Here is a 14489-nt window from a genome sequence, read left to right on the forward strand (position 1 = left end):
ATTCAGAGTGAGAGTTGGTACCCGCAATGCCTGTAACTGAAATATCAAATCATAACAACTTAAAGTTTTGATTCAAATAATGAAAAAAATATATATATATTTGAAGGTATATTATAATCTATTAAGAAAACTTTAAAATGTCCACATTAAACTCAACTCTAAATAATGTATCCAAAGAAATAACCACATTGAAAAATTTGAATCTAAGATTTCTATCTATCTAAGCAATCATTAAGACTTACCTGTGTGCCACACGTACTGAACCCACACATATGTGCTAGCAGCAAAAAAAAGCCACTGTATGGGGATGAACAGCAGGCATATTATATTTGACGTGAATGCTACACAAACAAAAAATACTGAGAAGGCCTAAAGGGAAAAAGAAAACAAAATAAAAGACACATCTTAGAACTTGTTATTTTCAACCACATGTTGTTAAATGTATGTTGGACAAAATTATTGAAACTGCTAAGAGATAACTTGGTAACTATAGAGCAAATTCACAAAAGGAGATTTTAAACATTTAAAATCAACCATATGAAAAGTAGTGGTGGCCGGGTGCGATGGCTCATGCCTGTAATCCCAGCACTTTGGGAGGCAGAGGCGGGCGGATTACGAGGTCAGGAAATCGAGACCATATTGGCTAACACGGTGAAACCCCGTCTCTACTAAAAATACAAAACTTTAGCCAGGTGAGGTGGCAGGCGCCTGTAGTCCCAGCTACTCAGGAGGCTAAGGCAGGAGAACGGCATGGACCCAGGAGGCGGAGCTTGCGCGGCTGCACACTCCAGCCTGGGCAACAGAGTGAGACTCCGTCTCAAAAAAAATAAATAAAATTAAAAAGTAGTGGTTACTTTAACATTAAAGAATACTACTACTACTTTATGGTCCTCAAATCATGAAAAAGAACTGGATCAGAATGAACTGAGGTGGGACCACAGTGAGTTCGTTTGGATTCCAAATAAATGTGGGTTACCTAAAAGAACTAGAATTTTTTTTTTTTTTTTTTTTTTGGAGGTAGAGTCTCGCTCTGTCACCCCGGTTGGAGTGCGGTGGTGCAATCTTGGCTCTCTGCAACTTCCACCTCCCAGGTTCAAGTGATTCTCCTGCCTCAGCCTCCTGAGTAGCTGTGACTATAGGCACGTGCCACCAGACCCAACTAATTTTTTGTAATTTTAGTAGAGACGGGGTTTCACCATGTTAGTCAGGATGGTCTCAATCTCCTGACCTTGTGATCCGCCCGCCTTAGCCTCCCAAAGTGCCGGGATTACAGGTGTGAACCACCACCAGCCCTGAAAAAACTAGAATTTTAATACAGAAAAGTCTTCTCTCTCCTCACAAACCATTCCTAAAGAGCTTCATTCTTAAAAGACAGGCTTTCTGGAGCACAGATGAACCATAATATTAGTAAGACATATACTGATGTTATTAGGTTGGCGCAAAAGTAACTGGGGCAAAAGTAATTGCACCAACCTAATAGTAATTTTAATAATGCAGTTTTCCTCTGGACACCACAATCGCCAATAGAACATGAGCTGAAACTATCTTTTTAAAGCATGGATTTGCTCTGACCAAAGCACCAGGCCTGGGTGGGAGAGTTATAGTTTTAAGATGTGGCTGTAGAACACAACAGAATTAACACATTAATCAAGGGAACAAGCCCAGGCCTATGCTTGCTCCAATCTAGCAGCTGTCTAAATGTGGTTTGGGGATTTCTGGGGTATCTTTGAGATCCCTCCAAAGGCTCTTTGAGGTTAAAACTATTTTCATAACAATACTAAGATGTTATCTGCCTTTTTTACACTCACTCATGCATATGGTGGAATTTTCTGTAAGTTACATGACATGTGATACAGTAACAGACTGACTTCAGAAGCAGATATGAGAATGTAGGTGTCTTCCATTGAGCTAGATATTAAAGAGATTTACAAAAATGAAGCCACTGTTCTATATTGTTTGTTTTAGAAAATATAGCTATTTTTCACTTAAAAATGTAATTTCTATTAACATGTAATGGGCCTATTATGTTTAAGTGAATTAATAAGTATGTATTTTAAAGTTTTCTCAGTTTTGACTTCTAATACAGTAAATCTGGACAGATATAAGCCACATTAACAAAGGCTCTCTGGAGTCCTCAATAGTTTTTAAGAGTGAAAAGGGGCCCTGAGACCAAAACGTTTGAAACACTACTCTAACTCAAATCCAATCACTAACCTAGCAACAGGGAACCCACAAACACTTCAAAGCAGGACTGAGCAATTTTTTTTTTTTAAAGGTAGGAATGGCCTTTATTGGTTGCAACAGGAAATGGAAGGGGAGGGGATATGCCACCCCCAGACTAGGTTGCCGCCCTCCAAATGACCGAGTAATTATTGCTTCCTCCACTGTTCTGTTTCACTGGAATGGGACAGCAGGAGAAAATGTAACTATTTGATCAATGGGTTTAGACAAAATAGTTTAGAGGTCAATTTCAGTTAATGGACCCTATAAGCTAATCCTAACATAGTCACCTATTGCTAATAACACCTATTTTAAATAGCTGAACGGTCCCCACACACGGAAAACATGTATTAGTAAACATACCAGTCCCTGGTATCTGAAGGAATCATAGACGCTTCTGATGAAAAGCCAGAATGGCCACAGATATTCAAATCTGAACTCCAGGACAAAATCGGCTAGGAGGACAAGTGCCCACACCACCAGGAATTTCAGGTATAAAAATGTACTGCAAAATATAAAAATAACGAATTAATTTAAGGTCATTTGTGAATAACTAGAAATAGAAAATTCACTATTTCTGTTTAAAAACGACAAAAAAATACCTCCGCATATCTTGAAAACAATGGAGATAAAGCACAAAAAAGAGATGCTGCCATGGCCTCTCTGCACTTTAAATGCTCTCTGGTGTTCATTCTCAGACTCAAAACTATCAAGATAAGATGATAGCCAAAAATGCTTAATTCCACTTAAGATGGAAAAAAACCATTTAAATCCCACCACTATTTTAAAAATGTGCTAAGTGTCTGACTTCAAAATACTGCAACACTCTCAAAATTACAGCTTTCAAGCTGTTCTTCATTAGAAGAAAATGTCACAGTTGAAAGGCTTCAAATTTGCTGTTTCCCCACCCCTCTACATCTGTTCGAAGAGTCTTTGAAATTCTTGATGCACATCCTTACATGCCTAAAGAATTCTGTCTTTTTTTTTTCCCCCTTTTCCTCTTGCCTCTGTATATAGTATTCATCTGCATTAACCAAACAAAAACCAAATGACTTCCCCAAATAGAAACAAACTTAGGGAGCAGATGCTAAATCACTACCAAGGGCTGCGAAAGCACAAAAATGTACATTAAAGAAAAAAACCCTTAAACATCTAAGCCATGCTCCAGTTGATATGTAAATGTGTGTTCCCAGTTCCCTCTGGACTTGTGTTAAACAGAAACATTCAGACAAGCCAGTTAGGACACATATGTAACCACTGCAGTAGGTCAAACAAGGTAAGGACACAGAAAAAAATATTATTTTTCATATACTCCATAGGTCAATTTTCCAGTTCATTAGTTGCATAATGGACAATAGAAGTCTTTAGATTCTACTTGTTAACAAGCCTCTATTTCTGTGATCCTAATCCTGCCAATTCTAGAGGTCAACTTTAGGTATTAAAAAATATTTTCCACAATATACAAATTGGAAATACCTAAAATTCACTTTCACTTGGGACAAATACAAACACTCCAATACTGATGTGATCAAGTTAGTCATTTAAAAAAACAACAAGGCCGGGCGCGGTGGCTCAAGCCTGTAATCCCAGCACTTTGGGAGGCCGAGACGGGTGGATCACGAGGTCAGGAGATCGAGACCATCCTGGCTAACACGGTGAAACCCCGTCTCTCTAAAAAAAAAAAAAAAAATACAAAAAAACTAGCTGGGCGAGGTGGCGGGCGCCTGTAGTCCCAGCTACTCGGGAGGCTGAGGCAGGAGAATGGCATAAACCCAGGAGGCAGAGCTTGCAGTGAGCTGAGATCCGGCCACTGCACTCCAGCCTGGGCGACAGAGCAAGACTCCATCTCAAAAAAAAAAATAAAATAATAAAAATAAAAATAAAAAAACAACAAAATTGAGATTTTTAATAAATAATTTTGAAATATATTCCAATAAGATACAAAAGACATACTTGGAGGAAAAAACAAAAACAAAAGCAAGAACTTAAAAGTAAAATAATAAAAAGAAAAGGAAAAAAAGAAAAAAGGGGAAAAAAGCAGGATCCAGCATTGAGGATTTATTTTGTGCCCTTTGAAGCCATTCAGGTAAGAGATGTCAAGAACAGAAACATGTGACCCTCAATGATACAGTATTCACAGTGATACATAATTTGTCATCTAAGGTGGATTTCTAATATTTATCCTTAGAACTTATTTAGGTTTGATAGTAAGTTTCTACTAAGAGGTTTGCTGTAAAGGAACCTGAAGCAAATCACAAAAGAACACAATCTTTTTTTTTTTTTTTTTTTTTTTTTTTGAGACAGGGTCTGGCGCTGTCTCCCAGGATGAAGTGCAGTGGCAAGATCATAGCTCACAGCAGCCTCAATCTCCTGGGCTCAAGTAATCCTTCTACCTCAGCTTCCCAAGTAGGTGGTAATAAAGGTGTGTGCCTCATTTGGCTATTTTTTTTTTAAATTTTTTATAGAGATGAGGGTCTCACCATGTTACCCAGGCTGGTCTCAAACTCCTGGGCTCCACCTGCCTCACCCTCCCAAAGTGTTGGGACTTCAGGTATGCGCCTGGCCAGAACACAGTCTTGAATCCTAAGTCCCACCTTTTAGTTTCAATTCACTAGAGTTCTGCTGGCCTGATGAAGACAGAGCCCTTGTAATTCTCACTCATTAAATCCATAACTGACCTAGTGGAGAGCAATGCACATTTTATTCTAGAACAAATGAGAACCAGGCACAGTGGCTTATACCTGTAATTCCAACACTTTGGGTGGCCAAGATGGGAGGGTTGCTTGTGTCCAGGAGTTCAAGACCAGCCTGGGCAACATAGTGAGACCCCATCTGTACAAAAAATTTAAAAATTAGCCAGGTGTGGTGGCACACACTTGTAGTCCCAGCTACTCAGGAGGCTGAGGTAGAACTGCTTGAACCTGGGAGGTCCATGCTGCTGTGAGCCATGACTGTGCCACTGCACTCCAGCCTGGGTGACAGAGCAAGATCCTGTCTCAAAACAAAAACAAAAACAAACAAAAAACACAACTGACTCATGGAGGTATTCGGGAGCACAAATCTAGTTTGAAACTAGATTTCCAAGGTGCTTGACTTTAAAACTAAGAGGTTTTTTCCTTGTGTCTAGAACTGTTTCTACATCTTGAAAAAGGAATAACAGCCTCTCCACCATGGTTTCAGATTTTTTTTTTTTTAAATGGCATAGCTAGAAGCAGTGGCATGCACCTGTAGTCCCAGCTATTTGGGAGGCTGAGGTAGGAGGATCATTTGAGCCCAGGTGTTCAAGTCCAGCCTGGTCAACAAAGTGAGACCCCATCTCTTTCTTTTTCTTGAGACTAAGTTTCACTCTATCACCCAGGCTGGAGTGCAGTGACGTGATCTCAGCTCACTGCAACCTCCACTTCCCGGATTCGAGCGATCCTCCTGCCTCAGCCTCCCAAGTAGCTGAGACTACAGGTGCACACCACCACACCATGCCCAGCTAATTTTTGTATTTTTTTAGTAGAGACGTGTTTTCACCATGTTGGCCAGGCTGGTCTCGAACTCCTGACCTCAAGTGATCTGCCCACCTTGGCCTCCCAAAGTGCTGGGATTACAGGCATGAGCCACTGTGCCTGGCCAAGAACCCATCTCTTAAAAGAAAAAAAAAAGGGCAAGGAAATATAGTCATTTTCCTGATTAATCCTTTTCCCTACGGAGCTATCTCTGGAATGTAGCTGAATGAGACATGAAGGGTACCCCATCTGGTCTAGCCCTTACCATTCCCAAAGCGGAGAAGAAAGAGTACCACCAATTGCTTTCTGCCCAAAATGCCCCCAAGGCATGGCAGGATCCCAGTCAGATCCCAGTCAGATCCTGCCATGGCAACATTCCGCTTCACTATTTAGATAGCATTATCCAAAGAATGGCAGCCTGTTGAATACGTACTTTTTAATAATTCAATCATTTAAAACTAAGGCAGTTCAAAAATTACCATCTTTGTTAGTGACTATTCTTTTTCAATTGCATAACTTTAAGGCGGGGTTCCTTTTGATACATTTCTTTTCAAACAACTGCTTTCATATCTTTGATGTTCCTTGACATCCAGTTCTTACTGAGTCATGGTTTAGAAATACAGATATCTAATAAAACTTGATCTTTTACAAACATACCCTCAACTTTCCTCTGGCTCTCATTTCAGGCAGGCCTGCCTCTAAAATCAAGAGATAACCTAATTAACAAAGCTGACTTTCTCTAAGACTAATCTTGAATTCTATTGAGTCATTTTAGTCTTAGAGGTTTTGGAAGTTTAAGACAGCTGCCTGATTCAGTATTCACTTAGCCCTCTCTATCAGTAAATCATGCCTCTCATCCTTCTGTAGGTACATGTACAGAAGTTAAAAGACAAGTAATCTAAAATGACTGCTCATCACAGTAAAAGCCCTAATTCCTCTCCTTTCATATTCTGAAGGTCATAAGATTTTTACCAAATCTAAAGAGATGATATTCCAAAGGATTATTAGACAGGGATTTAAGCCATCATGGCATTCTAAAACATTTCTTTTAAACCATGAAGAAAATATGATTTAATATAAAATACTTTTATACACAGTTCATTATATGACTCATGGCTAATTTGATGTTACCTTGATTCTCTGATTCAAATAAATTTGCTAATAACTATACTGTATCTTAAACAAAATTTTAAAGCATAACTGCAACAAAAAGATATTTTCTAAAATAATATATTGAAACAAGGGCAAATGAATAACATCTTCTGAGGGTCTTGTAAGCTTCTATTCTGAGTGCCAATGAAATTAAGAAGTCTTATGCAATTGTTAGGCTTAATGGTAGTGACTCTATCAAAGTGAATATTAACTATAAGATTCCCCCCCATTCTATTCCTACTTTTGCCATTTACAACCATTTTTTACCTCAATCCATTTAGCTGTACTCTCCATCCATAGATTAATCATCTATGATTAATGAGAAGCAGTATTCAACATTCTTCTTATTCCAAGTAAAGTGCACCTTTTTTCCAGTATCTCTAGCTGCTTATCATCTAGATCATTTTCTGGAGCCCACACAATTACCACGAGCTGGCCATCAATCCTCAGTACCTGACCTTTTCCCTAGGCAGACTAATGGCCATTTAGTTCACTTGGTGCTCACTACAGAAATGAGTCTGTGGAATATTTCACTGGCTCTGCTAGTAGCCATCCATCTCAATCCCAGCTTTCCTGTCCTCTCGGTAAAGGCAACTGTGAGTCACCTTTTGCATTCAGTATCTGCCATGATACTTCCTAGACCAAACTGCTTTATCTTTTCTGTTATCCAATACCTCTCTCTACTGGACATCACCTCTAGAACATTCATTCAGCCCCTTATCTGGCTTGTACTCTACCTGAAGTCTCATACTGCCCATTTGCTAATCAAAGTATTGGTCTCTGGAATAGCAGAATCGCTGTCACATATGAGCTTTTGAGAAAAGCAGAATTTCAGGACTTATTTAATCTAAGCCTGCATTTTAACCAGACCCCTAAGCTACTTGTGCATACAATCAAGTTTTAGAAGCACTGGTATATAATATAAATTTCTCATTGTCATGGAACTTCCACTCAATTACAGGATGTCTCAGAAAAAAAGACAATGCCCTAATCAGATAATCAGTGCTTATCACCAAACTGTTGACTGTCCTCCTCTTAACTGGGAATATTCAAACTGTTCAGGGTTAGTTCTTCCATTTTTCTACATTTCTTTCTGAGTCAAAGCCAAGATCCCTGCCTAAGTACAATTAAAACTAAACGAAGCACTTCCATTGCTACTCATCCTTCGGCACAGTACAAATATCACTTCCTCACAAAAAGCCGCCCTAACCCCAAAGTAAAGACTAGGACCCCATTGCATACTTACATAGCATCTTGTACTATAAGAACATTGAATCACAATGATAATTAAATAATATTTTGTGTAATTAGCTGTTTGGATGTAAAGTCCACAAGAAAAAAGGAGCTGCCCATTTTGTTCTCTGCTTTATCTCCTTAGTGCCCAGCACAGCACTCTGACTATAGGAGCTTAACTATTTTTTTTTCCTCAAAAAATATTTTTTGAGGCCAGGGACAGTGGCTCACACGTACAATTCCAGCACTTTGGGAGGCCGAGGTGGGCGGATCACCTGAAGTCAGGAGTTTGAGACCAGGCTGGCCAACACGGTGAAACCCCGTCTCTATTAAAAAATACAAAAAAAATTAGCCAGGCAGATGCCTGTAATCCCAGCTACTCTGGAGGCTGAAGCAGGAGAATCGCTTGAACCCGGGAGGCAGAGGTTACAGTGAGCCGAGATCATACCACTGCACTCCAGTCTGGGCAACAAGAGCAAAACTCCGTCTCAAAAAAAAAAAAAAAAAAAAAAAAAAAGTTGAAGGAATGATCTGTAATGCAGAAAAGTGTTTAGGACTGACAGTAGGACTTTTACCAAAGCACATACTTACAATGAATATAGAGGGAAAGATGATACACAGGTGACCGACTGGGAAGGTATCTGGAGAAAGCAACATCAACCAAGATAACCAATACAGCTTCTGCCTGAAGGATTACCATGAACCTGCTCCCATCTGTTCTGAATGTTCTTCACTATGAAGAAACGAATTTAATAAGCCTTGTTCTGGGTGCCAGACTATCACTCCACTTGGCCTACCTGCCACTGGTTCTGATGACAACAGTGGTTCTCAAAGTGTCTTCTAGTAAGCCACACACTGAAGAGCTATGCAAAAATGTAAAACCACACCAGTCTTCTCACGAATTTATTAAGCTATTGTTACTTTTTTTTTTTTTTTAGATGGAGTCTCGCTCAGTAGCCCAGGCTGGAGTGCAGTGGTGCCATCTCGGCTCACTGCAAGCTCCGCCTCCCGGGTTCACGCCATTCTCCTGCCTCAGCCTCTCAAGTAGCTGGGACTACAGGCGCCCACCATGACGCCCGGCTAATTTTTTGCATTTTTAGTAGAGACGGGGTTTCACCATGTTAACCAGGATGGTCTCGATCTCCTGACCTCGCGATCCATCCGCCTCGGCCTCCCAAAGTGCTGGGATTACAGGTGTGAGCCACCGCGTCCGGTCACTTTTGTTTTTTTTTTGAGATGGAGTCTCACTCTGTCGCCCAGGCTGGAGTGCAACGGCACGATCTTGCCTCACTGCAACCTCTACCTCCCAGGTTCAAGTGATTCTCCCACCTCAGCCTCTCAAGTAGCTGGGATTACAGGCGCCTACCACCACGCCTGGCTAATTTTTGTATTTAGTAGAGATGGGGTTTCACCATGTTGGCCAGGCTGGTCTTGAACTCCTGACCTCAGGTGATCCACCTCCCAAAGTGCTGGGATTACAGCCGTGAGCCACTGTGCCCGGCAATTTATTGTTACTGTTAAGTGAACTAATGTTTTAAATTTTTCTGTTTTAACTTTTCTTTTCTTCCTTTCTCTTTTTCCCCCAGAATTGGGATCTTCCTTTGCTGCCCAGGCTGAAGTGCAGTGGTACAATCATAGCTCACTGAAGCCTCAACCTCAACCTGGGCTCGAGTGATCCTCCTACTTCAGCCTCCAGAGTAATTAGGACTACGGGCACATGCCACCATGCTTGGCTAATTTTTTGGTGTGCTTTTTTTTTTTTTGTAGAGATGGGATGTCGCTATGTTGCACAGGTTGGTCAACAAAGTAAGATCCTGGGCTCAAGTAATCCTCCTACTTTGACCTCCCAAAATGTTGGGATTACAGGCATGAGCCAAGCCAGTTTTAACTTCTAATACAGTAAATATTGGTAGATATAATCCATATAAACCAAATCTCTGAGATGTTCTCGATCTTTTTTTTTTTTTTTTTTTTTTGAGACAGAGTTTTGCTCGTTGCCCAGGCTGCAATGCAATGGCGCGATCTCTGCTCACCGCAACCTCTGCCTCCCGGATTCAAGTGATTCTCCTGCATCAGCCTCCCAAGTAGCTGGGATTACAGGCATGTGCCACCATGTGCCTGGCTAATTTTGCATTTTTAGTAGAGACGGGGTTTCTCTATGTTGGTCAGGCTGGTCTCGAACTCCCGACCTCAGGTGATCTACCCGTCTCGGCCTCCCAAAGTGCTGGGATTACAGGCGTGAGCCACAGTGTCCGGCCTCAATCATTTTTAAGAGTGTAAAGAGATCCAGAGACAAAAAAAAATTTTGACAAGAAAAAAAAACTATAGAAAGTTGCGTGTGAGCCTTAAGATAAAATAAACTGGAACTACTGCTGCATTCTGCAGGCACCTTCTTGTATAAAATTCAAAAAAGGGGAGCAGGCTGAGAAGACCAATCTGTTCCATAATTCTCTTTTCTATTCTAGGCCTTCTGCATACTGCAAAGGGAACCTTTCTAGTGTCAATTATACACACACACACGTACATGTGCAGCCACTGCAACAACAAATCTAACTGTGTGAAATATGCCCTTTTTTGTTTGTTTATTTTTGTCAGACTTACTCTGTCTCCCAGGCTGTAGCGCAGTGGTGCAATCACAATTTACTGCAACCTCCAACCTCCTGAGCTCAAGCAATCTTCCCACCTTAGCCTCCCAAGTAGCAAGGGTGACAGGCATAAGCCACCATGCCTGGCTATTGTTCTTTCTTTAAAAATAAATAAATAAATAAATAAGGTACGTTTCACTAAGGTGTAAGTACTTTGTACTATTTTTGTGACTTTTCTGTTTAAATCTAAAATTATTTCAAAATGAAAAGTTAAAAAGCAGCAACATATACTTGTTATTTAAAAGGTCATATAATATATAATAATATAAAAGCCCTTAGTAGCCCTGCCCCAAGATGACTGCTGTTAGATAATTCATAAATATAGTTTGTTTTTTCTATATAAACAAATGTGTTTCTTAACAAAAACAGGTTTCTGTTTGACATGTCCATTTTTTTTTTTTTTAGTTTTTTTTTTAATTTTATTTTTCTTGAGACAGTCTCACTCTGTCGCCCAGGCTGGAGTGCAGTGGCGCGATCTCGACTCACTGCAACCTCTGCCTCCCAGGTTCAAGCAGTTCTCCTGCCTCGGTCTCCCAAGTAGCTGGGATTACAGGTTCATGCTACCACGCCCAGCTAATTTTTGTATTTTTAGTAGAGATGGGGTTTCGCCATGTTGGCCAGGCTGGTCTTGAACTCCTGACCTCAGGTGATCCACCCACCTCGACCTCCCAAAGTGCTGGGATTACACAGGCGTGAGCTACCAGGCCCAGTCATGTCCACTTCTTTATATAGAAATTTCCCTTATTCATTTTAGCAGCAACATAGTGTTCCACGTAGAATTTACACTGTTGTCTGCAGTCCCCTGACTTCTCTTTCTATACTCTTTCAACCGTGCCTTGCAGCTTTTTAGTTCTCTATTCCTCAGGTTTGTTTCCTATAAAATGGCAATAACTACTCTGCCTATTTCACACTTGTGAGGATAAAATGAGATAATTAATATGAAAACATCTGGAAAAGTTACAAGTATGATACAAATATAAGGTGTGATTAAGCAGATTATTACTATCAATTATATGAAGCATAATTTTGATTCCCTTATGAAATGAATTTCTAATGTTTATATAATGTTAACAGGGTTTTTTCGAGCCTGTGAGTTCTTTTCTCTCCCTCCTATGCTTCTTCACTCCTCCCCTTCCTAAACCCCATAGACTCCACACTGTTAAAAGTATTCTTGAAACAGAAATTCTAAAACTCACCACCTGCATTAGGTTACAATACCTGTCTTTGATATCTCTGTGGTCTATACAGACCTTTATAAAAATGTTATACCACAAAACTGTGAAAATCTTTTTTAGCGATTTCCATTCTAGATTTTTTTTTTTTTTTCTTTTAAATTGGGGGCTGGTTGTGGTGGCTCATGCCTGTAATATCAGCACTTTGGGATTATATTAACCACCACACCCAGCCAATTCTCTTTTCGACACAGGGTCTTGCTCTATTGCCCAGGCTGGAGTGTAGTAACACGATCATGGCACACTGCAGCCTCAAACTCCTGGGCTCACATGATCCTCCCGCCTCAGCCTCCCGAGTAGCTGGGACTACAAGAATGTGACACCACACCCCGCTAATTTTTTTGAATTTTAGTAGAGATGAGGTCTCTCTCTGTTACCTAGACTAGTCTTGAACTCCTGGACTCAAGTGATCCTCTTGCCTCAGCCTCTCAAAGTGCTGGGGTTACAGCCATCACACCTGGCCAAAAATTCTTATTACATCTGAGAAAGAAGACTCAAGCCTCAGACAGTACCTCTCTTTTCTGAGACAGGAATCCTTATTTTGGACATGAACATAGTATTCATTCTCTTTAATGTTCAATCGTTCTTGCTACAAGATAGGCAAACTACTGACTTTACTACTCAGCCACTTATTTGGTTTTTAAAAGTGTTGGGTGGGTGCCGTGGCTCATGCCTATAATCCCAGCACTTTGAGAGGTCAAGGTGAGTGGCTCACTTGATCCCAGGAGTTCAAGACCAGCCTATACAACTTGGCGAGACTCCATCTTTATGAAAACGCAAAAAAAAAAAAAAAAAAAAAAAAAGGCCAGGCACGGTAGTACACACCTTTGGGCCTAGCTACTCGGTCAGCTGAAGTGTGAGGACCTCTTGAACCCAGGAGATGAAGCATACAGTGAGCTGCGATCTCACTGCTGCACTCCAGCCTAGGCGACAGAATGAGACCCTGTCTCAAAAAAAAAAAAAAAAAAAAGTGTTTTGAAGATGAACAATGTAACAATATAATTAAAAAACAGAATGAGATTATTTCTAACCACTCCTCTGTGCTGGGTGGGAAATTGGTCCTAAACAGTTCAAATGCATCAGTGATACGAATAGATAAATAAAAGTGGACCAGTCACACCATTTTAATCACTAAATGCAAAAGCTCTGAAAAACAGAAGGTAACAGGAGATGGGGTGAGGGATACATTGTTTTTGGTACCACAATCCCATGACTCAAAGTGGGCATATCATATCCTTAAAGGCAGCAGAGAAAAAAATATAAAGTAATCAAGGTCAGTACTATGAACGTCTTCAAAGGCCAGGGATGACAAGTGCCTTGGAAGGCTCATCAGCTGAGATTATTTGATGTCAGTTAAATGCCAAATCAAAGATACAAAGCCTCAACATTCTCTAAAAGTTGATTAACTTTTTTCAAGTTCCCAATGCCAAGATGCAACATGAGAGGCTTTGAAAAGTCACTACTTAAGTATCTGAAGAAATTCACAGTGGAAAAAGTCTAACAGGGATGTGTGTATCTACTGTTGTATGTACCTTTCTACTTATGCAGCTTGCTGGACAGCCAACTTATTTTTCTTCTGGACTTAATTCTTGAGAAAGAGCCAAGTAAAATAATTATGCCCAAATCTAGTAAGCCTGGGAATAAAGTAATCAGTATATTTGAAGAGCACACTAAATTTTATGAAGAAAAGTAACCTAATTACAGTATTTCACTTAACTATGTTTGTGAAATTTCTACTTGCCCTCCAAACTCCACAAGATGGTAGCCTAGAAACAGATAAAACAAGGTGCACATTTATATACATAAAACCCCAAAGGGTTAACAGTATCAGTGGGGAGATCTGGGAGACATGGCCAAAGAAAAAGATTCTAGGAACATAAATGCTTACAGAACACGGACTGGGTCCATGAGATATATACAAGCATATAACCAGTAAGAAAATGAAAATAATTATTTGTTAAACCTACCATTAAGGTCAGTCTAAATCTAGTGAGGTTCAAGTGGGGCCATGAGGAATCAATGTGAAGAAAAAGGAGACTATCACTGATCAAACAGGAAGCTTTTAAACAAATAATGTGAAGTGAATCACATTCTCTCCTGTTCCCCTCCTCAACCCAGCAGCAATTTAAAGGGATTTTCAAAACACCTAATGAAACTAAACTGCCACGACTGCTCAGACAGGAAGAATCATAATGAAAGTTGGAGGAAAGTGCTTTTTCATCCCAGTGTGGCCAATTTTTAAAGTGTATTTTGTGAAAACCACAAATAGAAGAGGTTAGCTAACAAATACTTCACTGCACAGGTTAATGAAAACATTTCCATTTCTCCTTCCCCAACACTCCTCTAAAACAATATAGAATCTGTCACTTTTGCGCCAGGTCCAGGATTGTTAAAGCCTACCAAGATTACCAAAATGCTTTTAGGCTATGAGGTTGCAACACAGGTATCTGGGGTTTCAGTTGCAGAACACATGTACAATCAAGGCAGCCAAGGGTCATGACAGCCTGCAGTGA

At 40.2% G+C, this 14489-nt stretch overlaps 1 protein-coding gene across 2 annotated transcripts in view; it reads right to left on the reverse strand.

Annotated features, from left to right (window-relative positions):
• Positions 1 to 14489, reverse strand: part of MACO1 (macoilin 1) — a 70574-nt gene that overhangs the window by 51387 nt on the left and 4698 nt on the right. For both annotated transcript variants that reach the window (XM_011762899.3, XM_071098360.1), the window contains exons 2-3: positions 2584 to 2725; positions 243 to 369 (exon numbers count right to left, since the gene is read on the reverse strand). In XM_011762899.3, coding sequence (XP_011761201.1) covers positions 243 to 369; positions 2584 to 2725 — 269 coding nt within the window. The remainder of the gene's footprint in view (positions 1 to 242; positions 370 to 2583; positions 2726 to 14489) is intronic.

This window comes from Macaca nemestrina, chromosome 1, assembly GCF_043159975.1.
Source record: "Macaca nemestrina isolate mMacNem1 chromosome 1, mMacNem.hap1, whole genome shotgun sequence".
NCBI lineage: Eukaryota > Metazoa > Chordata > Mammalia > Primates > Cercopithecidae > Macaca > Macaca nemestrina.